At 42.3% G+C, this 26,809-nt stretch overlaps 1 protein-coding gene across 1 annotated transcript; it reads right to left on the bottom strand.

Annotated features, from left to right (window-relative positions):
* Positions 1 to 788: 788 nt before the first annotated feature.
* LOC111217354 (fibulin-2-like) lies at positions 789 to 25,069 on the bottom strand. Its single transcript, XM_022739180.1, has 17 exons — positions 25,007 to 25,069; positions 21,162 to 22,635; positions 14,634 to 14,748; positions 14,203 to 14,332; positions 12,263 to 12,464; positions 11,101 to 11,319; positions 10,232 to 10,342; positions 9,536 to 9,637; positions 8,499 to 8,630; positions 6,136 to 6,273; positions 4,781 to 4,921; positions 4,316 to 4,444; positions 3,605 to 3,730; positions 3,088 to 3,204; positions 2,851 to 2,979; positions 2,311 to 2,434; positions 789 to 2,213 (listed from the first exon to the last, which is right to left on the bottom strand). Exons 2-17 carry the CDS (start codon positions 22,525 to 22,527, stop codon positions 1,856 to 1,858), a joined length of 3,639 nt encoding a protein of 1,212 aa, XP_022594901.1. The 5' UTR covers positions 22,528 to 22,635; positions 25,007 to 25,069; the 3' UTR covers positions 789 to 1,855.
* Positions 25,070 to 26,809: the final 1,740 nt, after the last annotated feature.

Here is a 26,809-nt window from a genome sequence, read left to right as displayed (position 1 = left end):
GCACCACCTAATCTTGAAGAGCAGATAAAGCTAATTAGGGGAAAGAGACATCAATCACAGCTCTAGGGCTCGTTATATATCGTACATACCAAGAGTGGCATCTCAGTCACTGGGTGTGTTCGAAAGCTCGAGTCAGTCACACACACATAGCTATTATTGTGAGTTATGTCAGAAGGAACGCCTCAGATGAGAGCTGTATTGATTGTTTCCTTGATGTTTCTGGGACTAACCAACTATTATCAATGTCACCAAGCGAGGAGTAAGGGACTAAAATTAGTGCAGAAATCATAGAAATCAGTCTCTTTTGTTGAAATGACCTTTGACAGTATAACTCATCCGAGAGAACAGAAAACTGGCGAGCAGCTCTGTTTGGATGTGCAACATGCATTAATACAGCTGTCACAGAGACACTCACACCCTTTCCGATGATTACAGCAGGTCCAGGAGGTTCGCTGAACTCTGAGCAGGGGCAGCGGGTCACATTATAGCTTAAAATGGAGATGATAAAAAAGGAGAATCATCTCATTTGTTTGTCAAATTTGTATACTTTAAATCGGTTTAAATTTCTTCACTATGAATGAGAAATTTGTGCACTTTCCCCTTATGAGATTTAAAGAGTGCTGTGTTGTATAAGACATTTCTGCTGCCCTGGAGGAAAGCCAACATTTTAGAGTGCAGGGTTGCATTCACCCTGTAGGTGGGAGTGTAACTCTTTCTATGTTGCAAACTGCAGTAAATGTTCAACTGTGCAGTCTAAAAGACTTTACACATAAATATAAGAAGACTACAAGAATTTTATTTCGTATCAAACACTACATGATCATTGCTTTTATTATCCATCATAAAATGTGCGAGCATCAAACCGCTGCGTGCTGATGGATGATGCTCATGGTGAGTTCACGAGCAAGGTGTGAAGAGGTATGTAAATAGGCACGGATATTTACCGTGTGACGTGTCCCGACAAGAATGGATTATTGGATTATATACTTTACCAACTTCATTGAGGAATAATGTTCACCATAAGTGAGCAAGTGAGCAAGAACTGGTGCATGACAGGTTTGACAAGTGGAAATTGCTTAGGAATGATTAGAAAACAAAAGCACACACCTCACACTCCTCCTCCACAAACAATATTCCTCTTAATAAATACAATTAGCCAATACTCAAAAACAAAGTGGTGTTTTTATATTTATATATATAAATTTGACTAAAATACTTAGAAGCTTATGAATCTAGCATAAAAAATATGATACATCCATTTATAATGTGTCTGATTACAGGGATATAAAAATACACCACATAGAGTAACATTAAATTAGGTTTTAAAATATCTCAAAGACACAACAAAGACAGCAGTACAGGGCAGGAGAGAAGAGACAAACACGTTCAGGCACTTTGATGGAAACTCTTACGAAACAATTTCCTTTGCTTTCACAATAGTCATCAAACTACACATCATCTGATAACAGGAGAAAACTAAGATAAATATTTTTTTTTAAAAACCCCGGCAGAAACTCTTCAATCTTTTCGTATCTCCATATGTATTATTTTATATGCTAATGTAAATGGATTCTTGAAAATAAGGAATGGGTTTTCACATCCAAGGAAATTAATGACATGATTTGCAATTAAAGTATGAAATGACAAGAAATTACAAGGTATCAGAATCGGACACATAGCAGACAGTTTCATTCTACTACTCTTGCAGCAAAGTTTTAATAGTCAGCCGGACATAAGAAAGATTAACTACTCAAACCAATCACGACAGACAGTGGTATATCTTATGACATAGTGATATGAAAAGTCCTCATGAGCTGTGTTAAGGTCCATGGCGGCCACAGATCAGCTCCAGCTGTTAGAGTGAGTTGACTGTGATGAAGACGTAGATCTTGGCCTGGAAAGTAGTAAACGTCCCCTGTCTCCAGAGCTTCATCTCCACATTAATTAGGAAATCTCTTGGACCCTCAACCTGCCGGTGCAAGTACACAGCACCCGTGTAGGCGTTCAGCTTCCTGGTGCTGAAGTAGTTTTCCTCATTTCCCTGTGTGATGCTGACGATGACGTTGTCCCCGGAGTAGGCGGGGGAGGGCCCGATGCGGAAGATCTGAGCGGGGATGACGATGTTGGACTGGAAGCTGAGGTAGTAGTAGGTGATTCTCAGAGGAGAGTTTTGACACTCCAGGTAGTTGGGACAGCTGATCCGCTCACAGCGTCTAAAAGGGACACAGGGAAGGTCAGAAATCAGATCTTCCTTTTTGTCAAATCAATGAGGTATCACTGGTGTGGGTGTTCGACCGATGTCCGGCTTACGTGTCGGACACTTTGCGGTAGTTGGGGGGACAGCTGAGGGAAAGGCAGCGGTACCCTCCTTGGATGTTATAGCACGTCTCAGCTAGGGAGCAGTTATGGGCCCCTGTGGCACACTCGTCGATATCTAAAACAAACAGTTATACACAAGCGCTGGTTTATTGCCTGGGGAGGAGGAGATGTGTGTGTTAGACACAGGACAGTTGAACTTTGAGGAAAAGCCTCATTGCTGAAACATGTAGGACAAAAAATCGTCCTTGTGGGGAACAGAACTGCTCTAGTAAAAAAAATTCAAATTAGTGAGACAAGATTTTTAGGCCAATAAAGTTTTATAGACTGTGTAATTACTGAGCCACTGTAAAAGTACCAATTATAATTATCTGAGCATAACCACTACTATGCACTCTATGTGGAGTGAAATGTGTGCAGAGCCATTTTAAAAATCTATTTCAGAGCAGAACTCATTGAGGCACATTCCCAATAAAGTAACTGAGTGTGCATGCGTGATTTTCTTGTTTGGTTTCTTTGAAGGGAGGGGTTCACCTTTGCAAGAGCGTCCGTTTGGAGACATGGTGTAGCCATATTCAGGACAAGCACACTGGTAACTGCCAGGAACGTTCACACACTTATAGGTGCAGAGGTGGCCGATGCTCTGGGAACACTCGTCGATGTCTGGGTGACAGGGAGGACGTAAAACATGAGAAACCGATTCATAAACTTGTCCAAACATAAGTGCGGTATAAACGTGGTGCTTCTGATGTGTAAAAGAGCGCACCGCACCTTCACAGGTGTGCCCATCCTCCCTGAGGTAGTAGCCCTGTCTGCAGTAGCACTGGTAGGAACCATAGATGTTGGCACACTCCTGACTGCATGGGCTGGCCAAACACTCATTCACATCTGGAGATTAGAGGTTAGAGCTCATTACTGTCACAATTCACTTGATCAAAGGATCTCCAGTGGTTTTAACCGAACATATAAACAAGATGTTGTTATTAAGCCAATTATGTTTTTACTGGTTCGTGCTTGAAGGCATGGCATGATATACAGTATAATACAGTAATACCTCTAACAACCATCCATCCTCAGCAATATGCTTTACAGTGGCCAGCTTTAATATCAGTTGAGGAACCTGCACTGTTCATGCACACACGCAACCCTGGTTCACCAACAAACACACACACACACACACAGGCATATTTTCACACACAAATTCACAAAAACATACAACGACATGCGTCAACACGCTCACATAGATGTACACACACCCACACAGGCAGACATTAACACACACACACACCTTCACAGTTCTTGCCATCGCCGGATAAGCGGAAGCCAGAGGTACATGAGCATTCATAGGAGCCTGGGGTGTTCTCACAGGTCTGAGCACACAGACGACTTGGGTAGCGCCAACACTCGTTCACATCTGAGAGGAAGAAGCAGAGTCATCATACCTCTGAAAGTGTGTATTGCATTTGTGTGTTTGCAGCCATGTGTGCAAGTGCACGTGTAGCCAAGGATGTGCAGGTTTGCACACGACTGTGTACGTGTGCATGCCTGTGCATGTTCGTGCGCATGTCGACGAAGAGTGTAGTGTGAGGGGACCAGCTGCCTGCTGTTAGTCTAAACACTTGGGCAGAGTCCATTATTATGAGAGTCACAACACAGTGAATCACAAACAGAGGGAGCAGTAGCAGGGGCAGAACAGAGTTCTCTGCAGCAGCAGACGTGATCAGTAGACCAGTGGCAGCAGCAGAGGCTGAGAAACAGCAGCAGATCTCCCACCACAGAATAATAAAGAGGAGCAGCAGAGGAGGCAGACAAAGAAGAGGGTTAGCTTTACAGTAAGAGTGAGAAATGAGATGAAGGGCGAGAGGAAGGGAAGGGGAGCACAGTATGAGCGAGGAAGAGGAAGAACATATAAAGCTCCTTTTTTTCCTTCTTTTAAAACTTAGCACGTGTACTTCTGATGATGATGATGATGATGATGTGTGCGTGATAGCCAACATACCTACACACATCCTCCTGAATGAGTCATACTGATAGCCTGTCTGACATTCACAGCGATAGGAACCAGGCAGATTGTGGCACAGCTGGCCCGCTCCACATCGATGCAGACTGCTCTGACACTCATCCACATCTACAAGACACACGAGAATGGTAAAGAGACGGAAAAATCAATAAAGTGAAAATGATGAGATTCAGGAAACTCAAGCAGCATCAATCATGGATGTAATTTTTGTTATCAGTTCTGAGCTTATAAATCTCCTGTATATTAATATATTATTTAATCATTAAGAAATACAAAAGAAAAGTAATATTATTCTTTGATTATTTAATTTTTTTATTTAAGTGCATGAGCAAAAATCAACTCACACGTCTCTTGCCTGCATCAGATTTGCTGCTGACAATCTCCTACAGTCTGTGTATCAAATCTGATCCCACGCTCCTCATGTGTACCAACTGCAAAACTTACCGATACATCGGGATCCATCAGGGCTGGCGTGATAGCCACGGCTACATATTATCTTCCTCTGGCACATGTAGGATCCTGCTGTGTTGATGCAGTTAAATCCTGGGTTACATGGCTGGGCCAAAGCACCACACTCATCAATGTCTGGTTCAGAGAGAAGGAGAGGTGGTGAGATAAAGGTGAGGAAAGATAGAAGAAGAGGGAAGACCCAAAGGCTCAAAGGCAGGGCACGAGAGACCAGAGGGCAGCTCTTTTGCCACACATATCAAAGCAAACACACATCACACAGATGCATTCCCCTGGATAACTTTGTTGTGTGTGTGTGTGTGTATGTGTGTGTGTGTGTGTGTGTGTGTGTGTGTGTGTGTGTGTGTGTGTGTGTGTGTTTGTGTATCTGACATTTTCCCCATTTTCTCATTTCTCAGAGCATTTCTTTTACACTCCTTTTACAGTGGCGTCGGCTGCCTCGACATGCCCCAGTTCCTGCCCCTGGGGGCTAATTCCACAGCATCAGTTTGTACTGGAGGAGGACGGAGGATTGGCTTTTATCCACCCCTCTGCAGCCCCTAACAGCAACCTCTCTGATCTCCTGTCTGTGTGGCATTTAACCCCTCTGTCACTGCAGCCCTGCTGATTCACCTGCACGCTGTATGACCATGATGTCTACACAGTCTCTGATTCACCTGTGGGGAAATTTTGTTGTTTGTGTGTCTGTCCTGGTTCACTCATCTGTGTTTGGGAACAAGATAGGGAATCTCTAAAACAAGAATCATATTGACTGTAATGCAAAACACATCTGTTTTTATGCTTTTATGCTTTGGCATGGCCTCACTACCACTGTAGGGTTTAAGACTGTTTATACTTGGTCCAATCCTTTTAGACTGTTGTTTATATATTTATATTTTTATTACCAGTTCCACATATAGATTCTTTTAGGTTTATAGCCTTTGAATATTTTTCATTTTGTGATTAACAATATTTGTCTTTCTTTCCTATCTGTTGTGTGTGTAGTTGTTGTACACACACACACACACACACACATCTAGGTGGCAGCGATGAATAGTTGTATTGAAATTAATTTAACTGAATAATACAACCTTGCTTGCTTGTTCTATAATATTTAACTTTTACAAAATGACACACACTAACACTGTGACTTTTTTTTTTAATTCCAAACTATCACCTAATGATTTAATTATTTCCTCTATCAGCACAATTTCAGTGAGAAAACAAGATGTAATCACTGAGTGAAGACATCAATACATCTGGCTCTTGCCCAAGACTGTTAAACATTGCAAACAGTGCTGCAAGGGACAATAATTATATAATCATCTCATTAAGAAAGTGATTTCCCTTACCTACACAGTTGCCCTGTGCATCCTGGTTAAAGCCCACCGGACAGTGAGCTTTGGGGTTGCACCTGAATGAGCCCGCGGTATTCACACACTCAAAGTCAAGCCCACAGTTATGGCGCCCCTCCACACATTCATTGATATCTGAGGGAGAAGATAAATAAATGAGCTGATACGGACCGAAGAAGCAATTAAGTGCAAATAAAGCACAAATCAAACATAATTATTTTCAGTCTAAGAATCTACGACATGTTAACTCAGTGCGTGCTGCAAGACGCAGGCGTGTAATGCCAGGTTTCACCACTGGGTGGCACTGTGGTTCAACGGCAGATTGTACAGGTGCTCACTTTTCCTTGCTGTTCATCTGTGGTGAAGCTCTCCCTCTCAGTACTCTAGAGGTTAATCAAGCGTGAAAGAATTGTATTACAACGTAGGAATCTTATCTATGCTAATCACGCCCGTTACAAAAGAATGGCCTGAATGACAGTCTATTATTTCAGTCAGATTAATGAGTCAAACCAGCAGAAGTCACATGCAGCAGTCTTCCTGTGCAGTGTGCAAGCGAACATTCCAGTATATTCCCCCCCAGAGTCCTTGAACACCTGTCTGCTAAGGGATTTACCTCCCGTCAATCAGCCTTCCACATCTGTTGCCATAGTATGAACCGAAGCTGGAGGGTGGTGCATATGTGTGTGTGTGTGTGTGTGTGTGTGCATAATGCATCAGTATCTTCTGTTTTCAAGCAGGTCTGCAGGATTTCACCACTATAATTATTGTATGGAGGTCTAAACCAGCCCTGGCAGGGAGCCCTGCGGATATGGGGTAGGTCTCTAAACAGCAGATAGTGATTGAGCATCTTGCTCCTGACACAAGCCTGGCAGAGTCCACAAGAGCTGAGTGAGCCTGACACTGAGGGAGACAGAGAGAGAAAAGCCAGGACACAGGATAAATGTGCGAGAGAATAACAGTGACCTCCCAGTGAAGGCAATGAGCTCAAGGAACCTAGAGAGGTCACAGAGTTAACTTACTGTGTGGGAGAATTTAACCCCTTGAATCCTTGGCTGTTTTTTACCCTTTATTTACAGTCATATGGCTTTGAATCTTTGTCCAAAGTTCTCTCACTGATTATAAAAATCATAAAAAAGCTAATTGATATTGATTCTGTCAGTCATGTATTTTTTAGTGGTTTTTTTTTTTTTTTTTTTAGTTGTTGTTTGTTTTTGATTCACATTGTGCTTTGGATGATGTAAACAGGAAGTGTAATGCTGCCATGAGTCACTGAGTAAGCTGTAGGCTTTACCTGAGCCAACTGGCAAATTTGCACGAAAATCATGCTGCATTTACCACTAGCAGTTCTTGTTGGTACTGTGACTTTGCATGTGCAGACAAATAATTGGATTGTATTTAAATAACCTTCTACTACTGGAAAGAGTAGGTTGCACTGATTTTGGTAGTATGACTTCTGTGCATCCTGGTTTGACTGAACTATGACACAAGAAGTGATCAGATTTTTAAAGCTTCTCTAACACACTCAGTTACAGTGAGTACTGATGCACTGATGCAATTGTCTTAATTGAGTCATTCTGTTTAGACAGGGGAGAGGAACACAATTCAGTTTTCCCCTGTGCAGTGACTTTGTTTCATTTGTGAGAGGAGGCAAAAGGAGAGTTTCATTACAGTCTCTTAGTAAGCCATGAATAGAAAATAGGTAGCACGGCACAAAGATGTTTTTTCTCTCACCACTTATGCCGACAGCCTGAAGTGGCAGCTGTTTGGGAGGCCTACCGCTAAACATACTTTCTTGTTAAATGCTCGTTTTGCCTGATTGAACATTCTTTAAGTTCACAAGGAGCTGCAGATTAGCCGAGCCTCCTTGGCCGAGCCCGCAGAAAACCCATCTGCGGCGGCAAACAGCACATTACAGCACATCCAAAACTCATCTTAGGGGGGTGCTTCTTCCTGAACGCCACTGCTGCTGTACGAACAAGACCTCTGCACAGGAACAGCTTATGGTGCATGGAAATAATGAGACATATTGGGAGGTTTACTATTGCATCTGAAAGTCGGGCACCACCCCCTAAGACAAGCCAGGCAGCTCTTCATACTGGGACTAAATGGAAATAGCTCTCTGGAGTCATATTTCCAATTATTCCCTCCTGTCCGTGTACTCACATGTGAAATTACATAATCACTGGATGTAAAAAATGTAAAAAGGTGGTAAAAGTGATTGTTTGCCTGAACAATGTGTCTTTCCTTACATTGTGAACATGCAGTAATACAAATGCTCTCCTGCTGGTATTTACAACATATTCACTGTGGGTGGAAGTGAACATTTTGATGCTGCTTAATGCTGATAAGCTGTGGTGTACCTTCACAAATGTCGTTGTTGATCTGGTACCCCGGGGGACAGGTGATCGGTCTCTGACAGATGTAACTCCCTGCAGTATTCACACAGCGCTCATTCAACTGGCAGGCGTGCGCGGACAAACACTCATTTACGTCTGGATGTTTAAAAAAAAAAGAAAAAGAAAAAAGACAAGAAGTATAAGAAAAGACAAATGTGTCACTGAGAAGAAAGAGAGTTAAATGTGCAGAAGAAGACGCTGGATGAGGAGGTTTAGAAAAAGCAGACAAGGAGAGGTACAAAAGATGCTGTCAGCTGATCCATGGAGTGTGTATAACAGTCAGCAGTGGGAAGCAGATTAAGGAGACTGGTCAGACCCTCCTTTGGGAGAGAGATTAGGGGCAAGGCCGCCGGGTACAACATTCACACTGTGAGAAATTTGTCACCACGCTGAGCTGCTCTCTGTGTCACTGCCACCGTTTGCTACTGTCAAGCAGGAGACAGACCAGCGGTTATGGCTTAACTTTAAGATATAGTATATCCCTAGGCAGACAGCTTAGACACATAGAGCAGTAGTTGATCAGCCTCATGATAAAACACACAGCCCACAGCCATTCTGAGTGCGCATGAAAATAAAGGGTATATATATGGTATGCAGTCAGGGAGATATATATCGTGATAGGGCATGGGTAGTTTGGATAATCCCTCTGGTAGAAAGTCTGTTTAGGAGCAAGATGAAACAAACGTCTCCCATTTATGTTTTTTTTTTTTTTTTTTTTTTTTTGTCTGTGTCACAGTGTGATGCTGAGAGTGAAGGGGATTAGGGCTGTATCTCCCCTGCAAATCTAGAGGCGCTGATGAGACAGAGAGACAAATCAGTAACAGACATTCTTGCCAAGAAACTCTCCTCAACTGGAACCAAACTCCTGTGGCTGAAAAAGAACTGAAACCAGGGCTGAAATGGCAAGCCACACTACTCGCATCGTATGATTGCACAAAATTTCCACATTGTCTGTGTAAGAAATCTTTTTCTGCATTATAACTAGGTTTTAGTTTCCTTACCTTCACAGGAGTGTCCATCAGCCCTGAGGGAGAACCCTGAGAAGCAGGAGCACTGCGGCCTTCCGCCCACTGGGGTGCACTGTTGCTCACAGGGGCTGTTTTCTGAAAATAATAGTGTATAATGAGGTCAAATGAAATATACTGTACTACTACTCCACACAACAGTGTGTCGGGTGAAACAGAGGAGAGCTTTGTGGTTCTGCGTGGGAGACTGAACACTATTTGCTGTAATGCCGTTTGCTCATTTCCTTTTTCCAGGTTGATCCCTGACCTGGTCATATTGTATTTCCTACTTTTGGCCCACAGTGTGGTGGACCTCCACCCTGGTGTCATGGAAACCAAACAAGAGAAACAAAATGTGACCGTGCACACATTATGATATGAGGAGCTCTAGAGAATGAGTGGCTGATGCAGAAAACAATCTAACCTTTGATTCCATCTCACTGCTTGTGTTTGACATTTGCAGCACAATTACATTTCATGGAAAGGGTGAGATTGAAATAATAACATGTCAATCTACAGCAGCCTGTTCTGGCTTCTCCTCTAAACATATTTGACTGCATCAAGATGCATGCTGCCGTCTGATTAAGTTGTGAGGGTGAATGAAAGTGCTCATTGGGAGCTGTCAGCCCTGCAGCTCTCTCTCTCTCTCTCTCTCTCTCTCTCTCTCCCCTCATTAAGATGTATGTTTCAAACCTTCACAGGGGTTGACTGGGGCAGTGGGCTGGGAGGGGGGCGGAAGGGGCGCGGTGGGATCCACCGCCGCTCTGTCATCTTCCTTCAGTCTGTTCTCCTCGTCCACCGTCTCTGCAGAAACATGAATAATCTCATCACAGGAGCGACGAATTACAGTGCTATCAAGAATTCCACCTCTCCACCTACTGCGGTCTTAGTTAGAGACTTAAACCTTGTGCAATTCCTGCATCTTCATCCAATGATAGAAGGTCTCGTAGCTACAGATGAAACTCGGTAATAGCAGTGAAGGTGAGACAGGAAAAAGCACAGCCTGCAGACACACATTTGGTTTTATTAGTGAGCCCCATCCCATCACTGTAATTTGCTGAGTGCTCTGACATTAGTATCCTGTTGAGACAGGCTGGTGTTGGTGAAAGCCACTGTTGATTAAAGTCTGGTACACTGCAGAAAAGTCACACAGCATTACCTGACAACACATCTGAGCAAACCTTCAGGGTTCAGTTTGTACAAAGAACGATTTTCAGTGATTTCTTCTCCAGATGAAACGCTTTTTGACAACAACAGAATTGGTGATTAGTTGAGCATTGCTGCCAGTCCAGGAAAGGGATGTTAGTTTCTGATTAGAATAACTATTATTAGGCAGCATCAGGCCTTGCAGACAGGAAGGAACTAAAAGAGACCAGGAAAATCATACACTGTAAATGTGTAGACAAATTACGACAAATGGGGTCGTCCTGACAGGAATGCAGACTGTAAATCACATTTCAAAGAGCAAATGGCACAGAGAGTCGCTTTCCTGTCTACTGGCATCTCTGGAAATATCTAGCTGGCTCCGTGTGACAAAATAAGATTGGTGTTCTCTACTTTACCTTGCGCACAAGAGAAAGCGTCCTCTTGCAGCACGTATCCAGTGAAGCACTCGCACCGGTAAGAGCCTGGCGTGTTGACACATCTGTGGTGGCAGATCTTGCCCTCGTATATCAGACACTCATCCATGTCCTCCACCTCCATGGGACCCTCCACTGCGTTCTCCCCATCCCTCTCTTCACCAATGGAGAAGGCCTCTTTAGGGTACGGGCTGTCAGATACTACAGCACATGGAGAGAGTGGCTGATGTTCTCACAGGCAATGAAACTGTATAATGATGTGAATAACTGCATAAAAAGCTTAAAATAGTTTTATCAATGTCCCTGAAGGGAAACACATTTTACATGTAATAATTACAAGGAGGACACAATGGCCACAACGATAAGGAGGGTTTCTTTTCTCGTTTGTTTTTATTGTAATGTTTATTTTTACAGAGATAAGTACACAGCATCAACCGCTGCCACATACCACATCATTCATATCCTAAACAAGTGCGCAACTCCCTTCCCTCGACGGCCTCTTGCAAAAATACACAGTATTGTGCAGCATGACAAGATGCACAAAATGCATCAATACAAGTAACAATAAAAGTAAATGTTATGATTGATGCCTTTCTTTTTGCTTTGTATTTGTGTTACCGAAAGATGTCCTTCTGTGTTTCCGATGTTTCATTTGCAGCAGTGTTTAATGAGAAGGGAAGCGTTTGACTGAGCAGCCATAAAAGTAGAAAAAATCCTAATGCAAGGCACCAGATCACCCATGACTACATGGCTGATCAGTTTTTCACCTTATAGCAGCCAGACCGAATCAGAACAAGAGTACTTCTAACTACAGAGTGGCTTACCAAAACAGATGTAAATCCAACTCCAGACAGGCGGGCAGGGATTAGATTTCTTAGAATTGCAGTACAGAGGTGAACTGGGCAATTATACATTTTTCTGTGAGACCCATGAGGTGTGCTATTTTTCAGGGATCTTGCTACAATGCTTCCTTTTAACTAGCTAGTATAAAGAAAATTGATCGCCTTTGGTTTAAATCAGTCCTTTTCCCTGGCAGTGCACCAGTGTGTATTACATTCGCTCACCAAACAACATCCCCTCCCTTGGCATGAAACATGCGTTTGAAGATTGTGTATTTGAGTGTGAGAGTATATGTTGACAATACCTTTTTTTGGTGGTGGACTGGAGTCAAGGGCGGGCCTCTCTCTGACAGAGTGCCAGCCGTCTTGGCTCCCAGCCAACCCCTCCTCCCCCTTGCAGCAGTTTAGAAAGACGTGTCTGCAGTGGTAGCCCAGGTAGTGGTGGGCTTCGCAGTGATGCCCCTCACTGCGGAACTGCAGCCCCATTGAGCAGCAGCCACAGCACTCCTGCAGGTCACACAGTCAGTCTCAACACGTGTAATCATGGATCATATACATCTATACAGTAGATGCTATACTTTAATACATTTCACTTTCAAAAACAATACCCACAGTTTTACTGTATGCAAGTTTTTTTTGTCTGTTTTTCTCTGCTGTACTTGCGACATGGCTCTGGATGGCAAACTTGTCGGTCGGTTCCTCACTTTGGTCCAGACTGAAATATCTCAGCATGGATTGCTATGAAATTTTCGTCTGGAGAGGATGAAACTTGCTGACTTAAGTGATCCCCTTGTTTTCCTCTAGTGCCACCATGAGGTTGACATTGCCTTTTAGTAAAAGACTCACTGTTGGTTGGATTTCTGTGAAACTGAGTTGAACCCACGCAGTGAAATAACATCTACTAGACAGACTGGCAAAAACTTTGCAGAGACATATGGTTCCCAGATGATGAATCCTAACGACTTGGATGATTCGCTCAATTTTCCTCTGGCACCACCATGAGATTGACTTTTGAGGTTTTGAGTGAAATCTCAGCTATTATTGGATGAATTTCCATGAAATTCATGCTCCATTCATGTTTCCCTCAGGAGTAATGTAAAAAATTTAAGTGATCTCATGATTTTTCATCCAATGCCATCGTTAGGTCAAAATTTTTATTTGTCCAATAATCTGGTATCATTCTGAGCTATTTGTTGCATTTACTGCTTATTAGCAAATGTTGGCACGCTAACACGCTAAACTAATATGGAGAATATGGCAAACGTTACTCGCTAAACATCCACATGTCATTGTGAGCATGTTAGCAAACCTAGCTGAAAGCATTGCTGTGTCTAAACAGCCTCACAGAGCCACTAGCATGGCAGCGTGGTGGCAGCTTTGATAGTTACAAATCTTAATGTAGGGCAACTGTCCCCTTGCTCACAGACTCTCACTCTGTTTCCCTGTAACTCTCAGCGAGATCACCCCTGAGAGTGCACAGGGCATGGAGAAACATAAAACTGAAGTAATGGCCGCTGTGATGTAGCGGGGCTGTAGATGGCATAATGTTACTAAATCTACAGGGATTCTACAGAAAGGTGGTGAAAGCCGATATTTAAGAGCTGTACTGCAGCACAGAGTCAATAATGGCCCCCGTGCTGCTCAAGGGCCTCTGAGTAGGTGAGTAAGTATCCTTCAACACACAGGTCAGATGGCAAATGAGTGGATTTGGGAATCAAGACGAACATAATAAGAGTTACACAGTCACCATGACTTGACTTTCACTGACTGCAATAAAAATCTCCCGTCTGCCACTGCTACTGTTTTACAGCATCAATTATCAGTCTGCGTTTCCACAATTTCAGAGCGGCCAAACAACTGACCTCTGACAACTCCAATTGCCGAGGTCTGCTTTGAAGACAGTGAGGATTTAGAACTGAGGGAATCTTTATTTGTAATTGGGCTTAAATCATTTTGTCTAAAATTAAATAATGTAATTAAGTAACAGGGACTTGGCACCACAGCAATAATCCTCAGAGGAGATATCAAAAATAAACTTGCTCAAACACTACAGAGGGGCTCTTACTGGCTACAGACTAATACCATCCACACATGTTTTCAATCGGACAGTGACTAATATAATTTCCAATCGCTAATTCAGACTGTATTAGGCTTAATTAGGAATTTACAATGTCATTAAGTTGGACTGTGAACCCAGTGAACTCTGTTTTGCACTTTGCCGTGGTATCTTGTCACAGATACTTGCCTTGTAGGAATCAATTCCACATTTATCGCTGGCATCCTCTTCACACATACTTCCTGCTCTAGCTGCATTAATTCCGGCCAGGCACCGGCTTTCTCTCAGGAAACCGAGGCAGCACTGTCGTTGGGCAGTCCTGGCAGAGAAAGGGATATGTTAGAAAGGAGTGCAGAAGTGTTTGGACTGCAACTGTGGCCCTCCAACAACGAGCGGGCTGACTATTCTTCCCATGAGTGCTGCTACAGAGCTGACTGCACTGTGTTTTCAAGTTTCTACGAATTTAATTAGGAGGAAAATCTGTATAATAATGTCAATGTACTAATGTTTCTTCACCTTTTTGTTAAGTCCAGGACTATTAAAGCTGATTTACAGTGTGTTGCATTAAATTATAAGAATTAAGATAAATAATATGAATGGGTGTTTCATGATGTCCTTACCAGCAGATGGAGTGCCTATCTCTGGTGGGTGGCTCCATGTTGTTGCAGTGACCATTAACTGAAGCCCATTTCTCCCCTGTCTCACAGCAGGTCTTCACCAGCTCCTTGGCAGATACTGTAATGAAACCCAAACACCGGGATCCAGATTTATCCCACTCAGTGCAGCCAGCGCTTCAGAGGAATCACATGAAAGAAGGGTTACAGTGTGAATTCAGCTGGAGCAGGATGGTGACCACATATGATCTGAGAATCTCATCACTGAGATGCTGTAAAATCTGGTTACAGGATATTTGAAGTGCAACTGAACCTCATCTTTTGCTGAACACTTGTCTCATAGAAATAGACTTAGAGCTGGTTTTGGTGAATACATGCTGAGAATAGCAAGTACAATCTGTGTTTTTCTTTTCAGACTCCTTGACCCTGCTCTCACTTTCATTGGCAGGGAGGAGTATGAAACCCAAGAATCTATAAAAAATTACCTTCAGACCAAAATTGGCCTTTTTTGTTACATTCTGGCTAATCAGAGCTGGAGCAGAGTGAAAGAATCACACATTAGCACTTCATTTCAAAGTGGGTCAGGGAGCAGACAGAGCAAAAACACATTATGCAGTTTACAGGGATAATATATACGTGTATACACGTGTCCTTCAATAACAGGGCAGTGCATTCCAGCTTTGATTTGTGGCTCCTGCGCCACAGTAGAAGACAACTCATGACATCCATGACTTCCCAGTAAGTCACACCACACATAACAAAATATTCTTCAGTCTGGATCCACACAAAAAAACTATTTGTTAACTGTCGGCTGAATGTTTTACCTTCTTATCTTATCTTATCCAATTAGAACCAGATTTTTAGTTGTTTTGTTATTTCTGCAGGTTTATGTGATGACACTGCGCACCACTGGAATTATTCATTTACTTAAAATAATTAGGTCTGCTGTTGACATATGGTGTTTCCAGCTGTAGCACAGATGAAAAGTGACAGAAAAGATAGAAAGCTTGACAGAAAAGAAAACAAATGAGAGCAGGACTAAGAATCTACAACCCTGGCAGTAGCTCTGGACTTTGCTGATGTCAACATGCTCACGATAACAATTTTATCATGCTTCTGTTTAGCAGGTAATGTTGACCTTGTTTACCAACTGAGTTTAGTGTGATCCCATGCTAACATTTGCTAATAAACACAAAGTACAAGTGAGACTTATGGGAAAGTCAGTAGGCTTCATCATGTGGGGATCATGAACGAATGTACTAAATATCATGTGAATTCATCCTATAGGTTAGAGCCACGTCGCCAATGTAAGATGGGATTTATTTTTATTAAGATTTACTTTGTTCATTACCTCAGGTTTAATGAGAGAATTGGAATAATTGAAGTAATAGTAACTACAGTACAGAGACAGCACATATATAATGTATTTTGTTCCTTAATTTAGATTTGAAACTGCATTATCCACTTCGCCTGTATGTAAGCGATGGTTAAGATCAGCAGAGTGATATGAAGTAAGACGGTGGCGTGATATATGACCGTTGTCGGTGTTCAGTTGTCCTACTGTGGAAGCGGACATTAAAGTGTATCAAGTTAGCCAGAAGTATGGGCTGTTCCGGTGTGAGCCTTGAGTGAAGGTGGAAGTCACACAGAGGAAAGACTGAGCAAAAATCTTATTGGACTTCTAAATAGATGAAGCTCAGCATAGAGAGTGTCTGAGAGCGCCAAAGGTCATTCTCGCATTTTTACCTCCACATTCACTATATTTTTGTCGAAATACTTCTCTTTCACTTACCTATACATATCAAGATCAACGCAATTACTCAGAACAGAGCAAGTGACAAGAGCGGTGTGCATAATTTAAAGGCTTAGAAATTAGAAAATCTAAACCTTGAAAGGCACAATGGCTCTTTGATACATAGTTACAGTATCTGTGCCAGCCGCGCAGTTAAACAAGTCTCTTTGAACCTGAGTGAATGTATATTAAAAGACAGAGCATAATTATTCATTCCTTCTTTCGCTTCCTATTCATTTTCTCCAGGTGGAATCAGTTGAAGATTACACAGATTTGCTCCATTTGTCTATCCACAACGTGGGATGTATACAGAGTTAAAATACATACAGCTCATGACCGTGTTTACAAAGGATTTAGCGAATGAAATCCTTGAGAGGGAGACTATGTTTCACCTAAATACTGAGGATGAAAACAATGATAAACCATTTCGGCTAAGTTATAGGCCGTCTGAGTCTAACCAGGTCTTTTCCTGTCTCTCTGATTCACCTTCTAATTAAGCCCATACAGCAACTTGTCCCATTCAGCTGTGCAATAATTAGCCAAGTTGATTTATTGTGCTTGCACAATGTGGGATCTAAAATACGCACTTGAAAGGTGGCTGAGGAGCATCTCTCTCTTCCAGACCTGTCATTATATCTGCCCATTAGACTAGCATTAACACCAGATGCTTAGCTCTTGTCCAAATCCAAAAGTGGTGACATCACACCCTCTGAAAATATGGAGCTAGAACAACAACCAAAAAGGGCAACTCTCGACATGTCTGGAGGTGTCATAAAGCAGCGCGCTGCCACTAATCAAGACTCATGTGCCTTTTCTTTTGCAGACTTGGCAGTGATTTACAATACAGGTGGGCTGGAGAGAACAGGACCAACAATGTTGAATAACACACAAGCTTGTGTGGTTGAACATGTCAGATGATTGATGTTGAAAGCTTAAAAGAATGTTTGCGTTTGTGAATATTTGTGTGTGAGAATGTGTGTGTGTGTGTGTGTGTGTGTGTGTGTGTGTGTTAAGTGTGGGAGGGAGCGACACAGTGTTCTTCTCACCTTCAACATGAGGACTTGCAGAGATATCGTGTCCTCTGAAACACATAATCACTGTCCAAGAACAGCTGGCTGTGACATAACAGGGAGGGCTCTCCTGCTATCACCATGACTTCATATCCAGAACAGCCAATTCAGGTTTCAATTATTGACGACTTTTGTCTTAATCTCCCTGAGTTGTCTTAACCGCCTCGAAGGCTTGCCTCAGTCTTTGATGGTTTTAAATAGTAACCTCCAATCCAATTATACCTCGTTGTGGTTGGATAGCCTGAATGAGAGACTAAAACACACCCTGTTAGGACTTGTCACTAATGCTGCATTGAATTATTGCGAGTTATAGCTTTTGTTTCCTAAAGATGCCGCACACACCCAAACAACCACCTCCTCACCAGGTTTTATAAAGTTGTCTGCAATACAACGTCTGCATTAGAGGCCCTCTTTTTGCATATTAAACTGGTTAATGTATATTCCACTGCATGCCTCTGGCCACTTACTGCACTCTCCACAGTCCTGTAATTTGAACCTGTATCCCTTTGCCTTATTACTCCTTATATATTCCAAGGTTTGCTCACACACCAGAACACAGGAAATTCAGTCATTGCTTGCCAGAGGAAATCCGTCCAAATCCTGACTTTAGACCTGGTGAACTAAAATAACACAGAGGAACAATATTACCTAATTGGCAAGTTTTACAAGTCCCATTAGAAGAAACTTTTTTTTTTTTTTTTGCATTAGAAATCATTATATCAACATCGAATATTTCATAAGAAAGGTTTACTGTATTTCATATTTAGAGGAGAAAACAAGAGTGACTGCTTGTATCGTAAGTATGAAAACATCTGAATACAGCTACACTTTGCCCGTATGCTAATGACAGATGTAGATGAGAGAAAGAAGCAAATCTGTTATTGTGTTACAATTTATCACCAATATGTCTCTACTTACACAGTGGGTCTCTTTTATGACTGGTTTCCTGCATCTGGTGTTGGTGATATTTTTTTTTTATTATTTATAAGCACGAGTGACGTGTGGATCGGGTGGTTTTTCAGTAAGGACAAGTTGCGGATGGGTGATATGCCAAATTTCCTAGAAATGACCTGGAAGGCACCCTAGATTAACCAGAGTGGGCTACGGTCTTCATACTGATCTTCACAGTAGTGGTATAGTAGGAGTGAACTCTCACATGGCCCTAGCTCTGGAATTCACCCTCCTTTTTCATCCTACGGAAAATTATACATCTGGTCAACCCGCTCCCATGTGCAGCATGTTGTGACAGAGCTGTGATGATAATTATGTTTCAGCCATGTGTCATATCAACTCATCCCTATCTAACATTCTTCGAAGTTTAGTTGGACATTATGGTTGGTGTTTGGTAAAGTAGGAAGGGTGGTGGTGGTGGTGGTGGGGGAGGGAGGTTACTGAGAGGAGCATGTGTGGAGGTGTGCTTCAGATGAGGCGATTACTAAGAAGATTTGGAAACCAGTAGCCTCATGGGAGACGGGTAATCACACCGGCTCATGAGGGAGCAGTGAGTAGCGTCTGGCAATCAAGCCACAACAGTGGTCTCATTCATCACATGGGTATTATGCTGCTCACAGGTACAACCCCCAAGAAATCCTATACCAGGTCTAGCCCAGCATCAGAAAGCCTAAACAATCCCATCCCCCTTCTGAGCGTGCACACACACACACACACACACACATGCACGCACACACACACGTCTGGTTTGAAAGAGAGAGGGCAAATGAGAGGGAGTTATTGACTGAAAGAAAAAAAACATTTATCTTGGGCTCTGTTGCACAGCAAAGGGAACCCATTTATATTCAGTGAAAAATAGTTGTGTGCTTGTTATTCATGCTTTCTCTCTTCCTCTCTTTGGCGTACTCAGCTAATGGCATTGATAAAAGGCATTAGTCACGGGTCCTTATCAGCTGGGGCTTTCCTGTCTGTGCTATAACATGTCAGTGCTTTGCAGATCTTCACTTTGTCCAATGACCTTGACCAGTGAACCCTCACAGTGCCATTCCATCCTATAAACTGAGCAGCTGGACCAGTTACTTCAAGCTCCTTATCCCTGGAGAAAAACCCATCCTGCTCAAACTCTCTACCATGAAGCTATAATTTACAATTGAATAGCTAGCTGGACTTCATCCTAATGCATTTATGGCTGGTGTGGAAAACCTTTGAGGACGTCTGTCAAAGCAAATATCTGTTTTTTCCCTGAATAAATAAGAGTTTCTATACTCGCTCACATTTTGCCCAGACCTGACCTGAGTCTGTAGTCTTCCCTAATGAAAAAGTTTCATTGCAAACAGCAACAAATCAGTTTCTAACCTACATCCTCCGACTTTATGCTGGTAAATTAACTTGACAGGTACCTCTGAAACTCACTCCCACGGAGACACCTCACATATGCGTTCTGCATATACTATACATACCTATGGAGGCCAGGTGCTGAAAGGAAAGAAAAGTCCTGACAGGTCTCAACAAAAATCATAGTGTTGTAAAGTACGTTAACCACACACCCCCAGATTGTGGTCTGCTGGACAAAACACCACTAATAAGACAGAGTTCTCAGAATCCCCGTCCTATTTCTTTAGTAATTCAGTCACTGGAGTGGTTACGAGGATGAAATGACAAGGCTAATAAATTTCACCCATTCAATAATTTAGTTCACTTACATCTGAGGAAATAGAGTGAGACTACCCCGCGCCATAGGGCTATAAAGTATGGGGAAATTATGATCTAATCAGGTTTTCCTCGGCAGGAACTTTGTTAATCAGTAGCACTTATGGAACTGAATAAAATTACATTATTTGTTAAAGCTAAAGCAACAGAACTTTGGATTATTATATAGCATTGTATGAGATTAAGAAGATTTTTTTTCATTATTATTTCTTGTATGTACAGTATGTGACTTCACATTTTGGAATAAGACATGGTGTATTTTCTCATATCTTCCTCGGCAGTGTAACTCATCTTCTGGGTACCCTGGTAATCACTTCACTGTCTGCTTTCTATCCCACAGCCTGCAGTACATTGGCCTATACGCCGTGACATGGGATGATCTGTTTGAGAACATGCTTCATGATAATCACATGAAGGACATACACAGGAGGCACAACCCAAGTCCTCTCACCGGAAGAAAGTAGGGAGAGAATTTGCAATTTCAGCTCCTCTTTCCAGATTTATTAGATATATTAGAAGCATAATAATGGAAGAATTGAATCGGGTTTACTATAACTTGCTATTTACAAACCTCTGGAGAAATGAATATAACATTCTCTCAACCTGAATGCATGACAATGAACATACACTAAGTATGGTTCTTTTCTCCTCTGAGTAAGGTAGATAAATGCTATCTAGGGAAAACAGACTTTCCATGGACAATTGTTTTTCCTGGTCCAGAGCCAGCTTGAATGGAGTGATTATGAATTCCTTCTCAAAGGACAGGATGTGAGAGGAGGGAAAGGAAGATGTCCTCTGAAAATGTAACAGGCCAACACAGGCCATCACGAGCCTATAAATCGTCACATTGTGATGTACTTTGATGTAGGCATCGAATGAATCAAAAATTTTTCTTATTTCCTTCAAATTCAACCACTTTCAGTCTTTTTTTATTCAACAAGAAGAGTTCAGATGCTGCTGATCATAAAAGGTCAGGATTATGTAAAACTTTTCAAAAATATGCAAACTCACCTTCTGTGTCTCCCTCCACATCCTGAGCCTGGTAGTTGTTGAGGGTCTGGGGCTGTCTTTGAGGCTGCTCGCCATCCTCTCTCACCCTGACTGGGGCTCTGTTGGTGGGCCTGAGCTGGACTGTGGGATACAAACCCTGCTCCTCTTTACCGAGCGACTGCCTGTGTTGCACTGGGGCTTTTTCTTGTCCCTTATGACTGACAGAGGGGGAGCCGCCATGATTCGCAGTGCGACTGCCTTGGCTGCGTTTGTGGTGGCCAAAGTGCCTGCCTGCCTTGGTGGCATGGGTAGTGTATGCTGTGTCTCTTAAAGAGTCCTGCACCACTCTGATTCTGTCACTGTTACGTGTAATGCTCCTTTCTCCACTTTCCTGTGGTGGTGGCCTGTGGTTCTCTGTGGCCACTTTCTGTGTGGTTGTGGTTGTTAGCAACGCTGATTTTTCACTCTGAGTCCCTGTAGTGGTTGGATCAATGTTATGTGTGACCTCATCCTCGCCGCTCCTCACTGGATTTGGGCTTTTTTGTGTTTCTTTCAGCTCATGTCTCCTCTCATCAAGGGAGCTGAAGGAAGTGGAGCTTGACTCTGGGTAGGCTGGTGGTACTGTAGTAGATTCCAGCGGTTGGGCCAGATCTTGGATTGTTGAAGAGGTCGGCTCTGCCAGCGTATAGTCATAATCCTCTGTGCCAAAACTGGGTGGGTCCTGCTTATACAGTGGTAGAGTGTTTCCCACTGCCAGCTTGGAAAATGGCTCCACGGGACTCATTTGTTGGTTGTCATGACGGCTGGTAATGTCTCTCAAAGGGTTGTTGTTTTCAATGGTCGTTACCCACGTGGGCTTATTAACACTACGAAGGTCACAGCCAGGAATAGGTGAACACATTAACCTTCCACCCTCTTTGGGACAATGGCAAACCTGGCACTGGTCTAGCTGAAAGGAGTGTCCCGCCTCGTATTTCTTGCTGCCATGGGTACAGCCTATTCGCCTACATTGAGTGCATCCATCTGCAGGCTGTAAAATTTCAATGCAGTTGGGGGAAATTTCAGGGCACGGAATAAAATGACAGCTTATTTTCCCTCCTCCCTGGGGACAGGAGCATTCGGTGCTTCCGAAATCCACAAAGTATGACTCCCCCTCTGGGACTTTCCCTTCCCGGAAGCCTGCTTGGATGCAGTCGTAGTACTGGTAACCCTCACAGGTGCAGCCCTTCTGTGTACAGGTGGGACAACAGGCACCGTTCTCTAGAACAGTTTCAAAGCAGTTCTGCAGAACAGGGCAGTCCACGCCTGTGCAGTCTTTCTGGCTTAGACAGATGTCCATGCACAGAAGCATCCAACATAAAAACAATGCTGCCTTCTGAATGTTCATTTTGCATTAAAAAAAAAAAAAAAGAAGTATTCCAAGTAGATGTTCAAAGTAAACTTCTCCTCAGGCTAGATTTTGCCCCAGATGAGAAATAATTTTGTGTCTTTCAGCCTGTGAAGATAAACAGAAGTTAATGATATATTTACAGTATGAAGGTTGTCTGGCATTCAGCTTGATAACAATCGGTGTCTTGTTATTTTGCAGGGTTTTTTCAAAGTTATTATAAAAAACATATGCTTTAACTTAATAACCTGTCTTCTTTAATTTGACCACCTGCCAAATGTATATTTTTCCATGCCTACTGTTTTTGGCACCACAGGGAATGAAAGCTGTGATTTATATTTGATTGCACATGGAAATTTGGCCAAAAGTACGACTGACTGAGGGAAATATGTACAATAATAACCCAACAAAAAGTTGTCAGTTGTTGAAAAAACAATAATGAAATAACAAACCCTCCCCTCTATGACAATGTTATACTTTTCCATACAAAAACAGTGCGTTGATTGTGTTGTGCAGAGAACTCCTTGTATGGGTTATCAATTTTGAGCATGTGCATTTTCATAAAATTGTCTGCTTCCGCAGAATATGGAGGAGATGTTGTGCAAATATTGTACCGTCATCTGAGTGCATTGTTAATGTCTGTCTATAATGACCGGTGGGGCATAAACTGTTTCAGAATACTGTGCTTTAGCAGAGATAACTAATGCTGTATAAACTAGCAGAAGTACTATTATAAGTTAATTTGACATGTTATAATAATATTATAAGGTAAAGCTATGAATATATTTGAAGAGATTTCTGGAACTCTACATGTCTGTACAGAGACAGAGTGGCAGCACAAAGTCAGACTGTGACAGGCTTTATCCTGTGAGCAAGTGATGTGACTTCAAATCAGAGAGCACATTGAAAACCAGATGTTTTCTATTTTACTTGTTCCTGTTTTTCCCTCAATGCTCTCATTTGTGCCAGTCACATGAGACTTATGTGACATTTCATGCTAAAAAAGTCTGCCTCAAAATTAGACATGAACTAAAAATCGTTCTGCATGACACACTTCAGACATTTCCTGCTGATATGTTACTAAACATTTTCAGTGGTGCTCTCTCCACAGCCTCTTCTGTTATCACATTTTCCTCTAAGTACCCTCAACTCCATGTCCTTGGAACAGATTCCCACCAAAAGAGCTGTTTAGATATTACTTTCTCTACAATAGAAACAGCTCATACTTGCATTCTTGTAGGTATGGAGATGCTGTTACAACAGAGAGAATCTACAGGTACTTAGTTATGACTTATTATACTTTTCGATGGTAACAAGGTTACGTAACTAGAAGTGAATCTTCCCAACTGTGCACTGAAATTGAGAAATCCATTTCCAGCCTATTTGCTGAGCTAAAAACAGTGCATGTGTTTAAAAGTAATTTAAAAAAAAAATCACTAAAATGTCTAGAGGTCATCAAAAAAAGTAACATCTGTAGCATTGTCTTCCTTCATCCTTCAGGCAAAGACACCGAACAACACAAAGTGCACTGCAGCTCCATTTAAAGAATCAATGATGTCTTTGTGTGCTGTGGGTACAAAATCATTTTACCAGATCTTGCGGTCTTTCTGCAATAGTGCTTTAAACAGTGTTGAACTCAGTCCTAAAGCACCAAAACCAAAACCAAAAAAGTGTTTGGTCTATCACATTCACAGCAAGTGAGAGGGGGTCCACTAGGTGACAAGGAAATCTGATGGAATGAATGTGAAACTCATGTGGTTGCACCTTTGGAGACCTTGATAGAGGCTGTTTTCTGCGGGGTGGTGGTGGTGGTGGTGGTGGTGGTGGTGGTGGGGGGTGGGGGGGGGTGGGTGTGGGATTGTTTGTTCAGCTATCAGTTCAGGGAATGTCCTACAACATATTCCAAACAGCAACTGTGTGCCTTGCCATTCCACCAGACAAAAATCGACCTTTATGCTTTTGCTTGCTTACACACACACACACTCACACTCACTCACACACACACACACACACACACACACACACACACACACACACACACACACACACACACGTGCAAACATCAAAACCTCAACCCGCGAGCAAACACGCTGAAACTTCGATCCTTCAATATCTCAATGACGGGCAATGAATTAAAGAAAGACACTTCAGCACTTCAATCACTTGTGATGATGAAAACACTGAATTATTCCTCAGCGTGTTGAACAAGAGACTTCAACTTCATAGTCGTATGGACAAATATTAGACTTATATATCTAGGAATTAAGCGCTCATTTAATTCCCGATACGACCACAAACAGACATAAAGTAGCTCGCAAATAAATATTATCTGAGATCAAAAATGTGATCACCCAGATCACAGAGCGCGCAAATATTTGTCTCTCCCGTGGGACCCGTCAAGTGGAAATTAAAATGCTCAGTGTATTACACTGTGCGATGACATCGAGAGGTTTTTATTTATAAAAGTTTTGTTACCTACCTTGCGTCTCTGAGCTCTCAGTGCTGCTGTGCTCCTGCAGTAAACTCGTGCGTAAAGTTTATGCCCTGACTCCGACTTGTGAGGCTGGGAAGCGCCCTCGTTCCCTTATTTTTTGGGGGGGCGGGACAAACCTTCATAGAAATATTGCTAAACCTTTTGAAATATTATCGGTTCCGTTTTCTGCATTATAATAATCCAAACTACGAGAAATGACCTGACGCAGCGACTTCAGAGGAAAACAGCCTAGATGTTGTCAGTTGTCATATCTCTGAGGAATTATTGTGAAACTAGGATAGTGTGTAAAAGTCTCTTTTAGAATATATGATTATACAAAAAATTTGCCCCTTGACATATAATCTTAGGCTACATAGTCTCTATATTGCAATAGCATGAAAATCATAGAATTTTCACTTTTGTCTTCCTTGCATTTGAACATATGTTGTTTACTCACAGGAGCTCATACAGGCATCATTAGTCATCACATGATGTCTGTGATCTTTGTCAACAGAGCTTTTTCGATGGGTTGATTGTATTACAGCTGCTGAAATTTGTGGTGCACATGGTGCACGTGCCTCTTCTGAACAGCCTATAGTGAATTTTATCTTTTCAAAATCTAGTCTGATCCATCTTCATTGAGACGCTAGCGAGAATAAATATGGACAAAAGCTGCTTCAGTGGATGAATAGACTGATCAGACAGGCAACAAGGGGCACCGGGGCCATTGGCCACTTTGTTTCAGGGGTCTCCCTTGACTAATCAATGATAGAGATGAGTCAGTGGCCCCATTATTAGCTTCCTCTCTTCATTATAGTCAGATGCAGGCACAGCTGCACAAGTCACACACTATGAAGTGTCTGTTGTGATTTAATGAAAAGTTTATCTCTCATCTAATTTAATATCCAGGTCAAAAATCATCTCAGTTTTACAGACTTGCTAGAACTATAAAACAAATATCCAAAAAAGGAGCATCTAACTGTCTCATAATGTGCCCTGCATAACTTAACAGAATGCATACTAATGACACCTGCAATGATTCCTCTCTTTCAGTTATGCTGTACCCCATACATGAAGCACATGTATGATGCAAGTCCAATGAACGCAAGTTTAACTGACACACTCATATGATCATTAATAACCTGGACACATGAGCCGAGTGGCTCTGGAGCTGGCTAATCCCCAGGGAAGCTGTTGTCACTCTTCTGTGCAGCCCTGCCTCGCTACAGAGCCTCAAATGCAACCAAGCAACACCCATCAGCTGCTGGTGAGCATGTACAATCACCATCAAAGGAATTAAAATCTGACATGAGCCTTTCTCCCACAGATGTTGTACAAATGACAAAGATTACATAACAGACACGACCCATGGCCACCTGCAGTAACATGTCTGTCGCAACACACTGGACTATTTTGGCAATTACTACTTAAGAAGAATGTTATCCTTTGTGACATGTCAACAACTATGAACGCAGCTTTCAGCTGTGAATTGTTTACTTTCAACAATCTCCAAATAAAAATAAATCATCTCTGTAATAAAACTTAACAGACATGAAGCCCTAAATGCTTCATGTCTTTAGGTTTTAGAACATTTGAGGCCCTCTGACTCCAGAGGGATGTCCTCATGTTGCAGGCAGAGACCAAATGGCCTGTTCCCCCCACAGTAGTTGACCTCTTCGTACTCTTCTGGGGCTAGAAACCCTTAGTGCAGTAATGGCTCTCAGCCTGCAAGATAATGTCATCTGACACGCACTGATTTGGGAGAGGTAATTGCACTCCACACTGTTGTAATTTCTCATTCATGCATGT

This window comes from Seriola dumerili, unplaced genomic scaffold (genome assembly GCF_002260705.1).
Source record: "Seriola dumerili isolate Sdu_G_001 unplaced genomic scaffold, Sdu_1.0 BDQW01000043.1, whole genome shotgun sequence".
In the NCBI taxonomy this organism is placed as follows: Eukaryota; Metazoa; Chordata; class Actinopteri; order Carangiformes; family Carangidae; genus Seriola; species Seriola dumerili.
The sequence above is the reverse complement of the archived record's forward strand: the minus strand, read 5'-3'. Positions and strand labels throughout refer to the sequence as shown.

Bases quoted from the DNA above. Each gene is read 5' to 3' on its own strand.
- LOC111217354 (XM_022739180.1), bottom strand. From the start codon at position 22,527: ATGAACATTCAGAAGGCAGCATTGTTTTTATGTTGGATGCTTCTGTGC. The intron at 11,320-12,262 runs GTATTGTCAACA...CATGTGCTGTAG, and splicing joins CAGTCCACCACCAAAAAAAG to TATCTGACAGCCCGTACCCT. The intron at 2,980-3,087 runs GTGCGGTGCGCT...CCTGTCACCCAG, and splicing joins GGATGGGCACACCTGTGAAG to ACATCGACGAGTGTTCCCAG.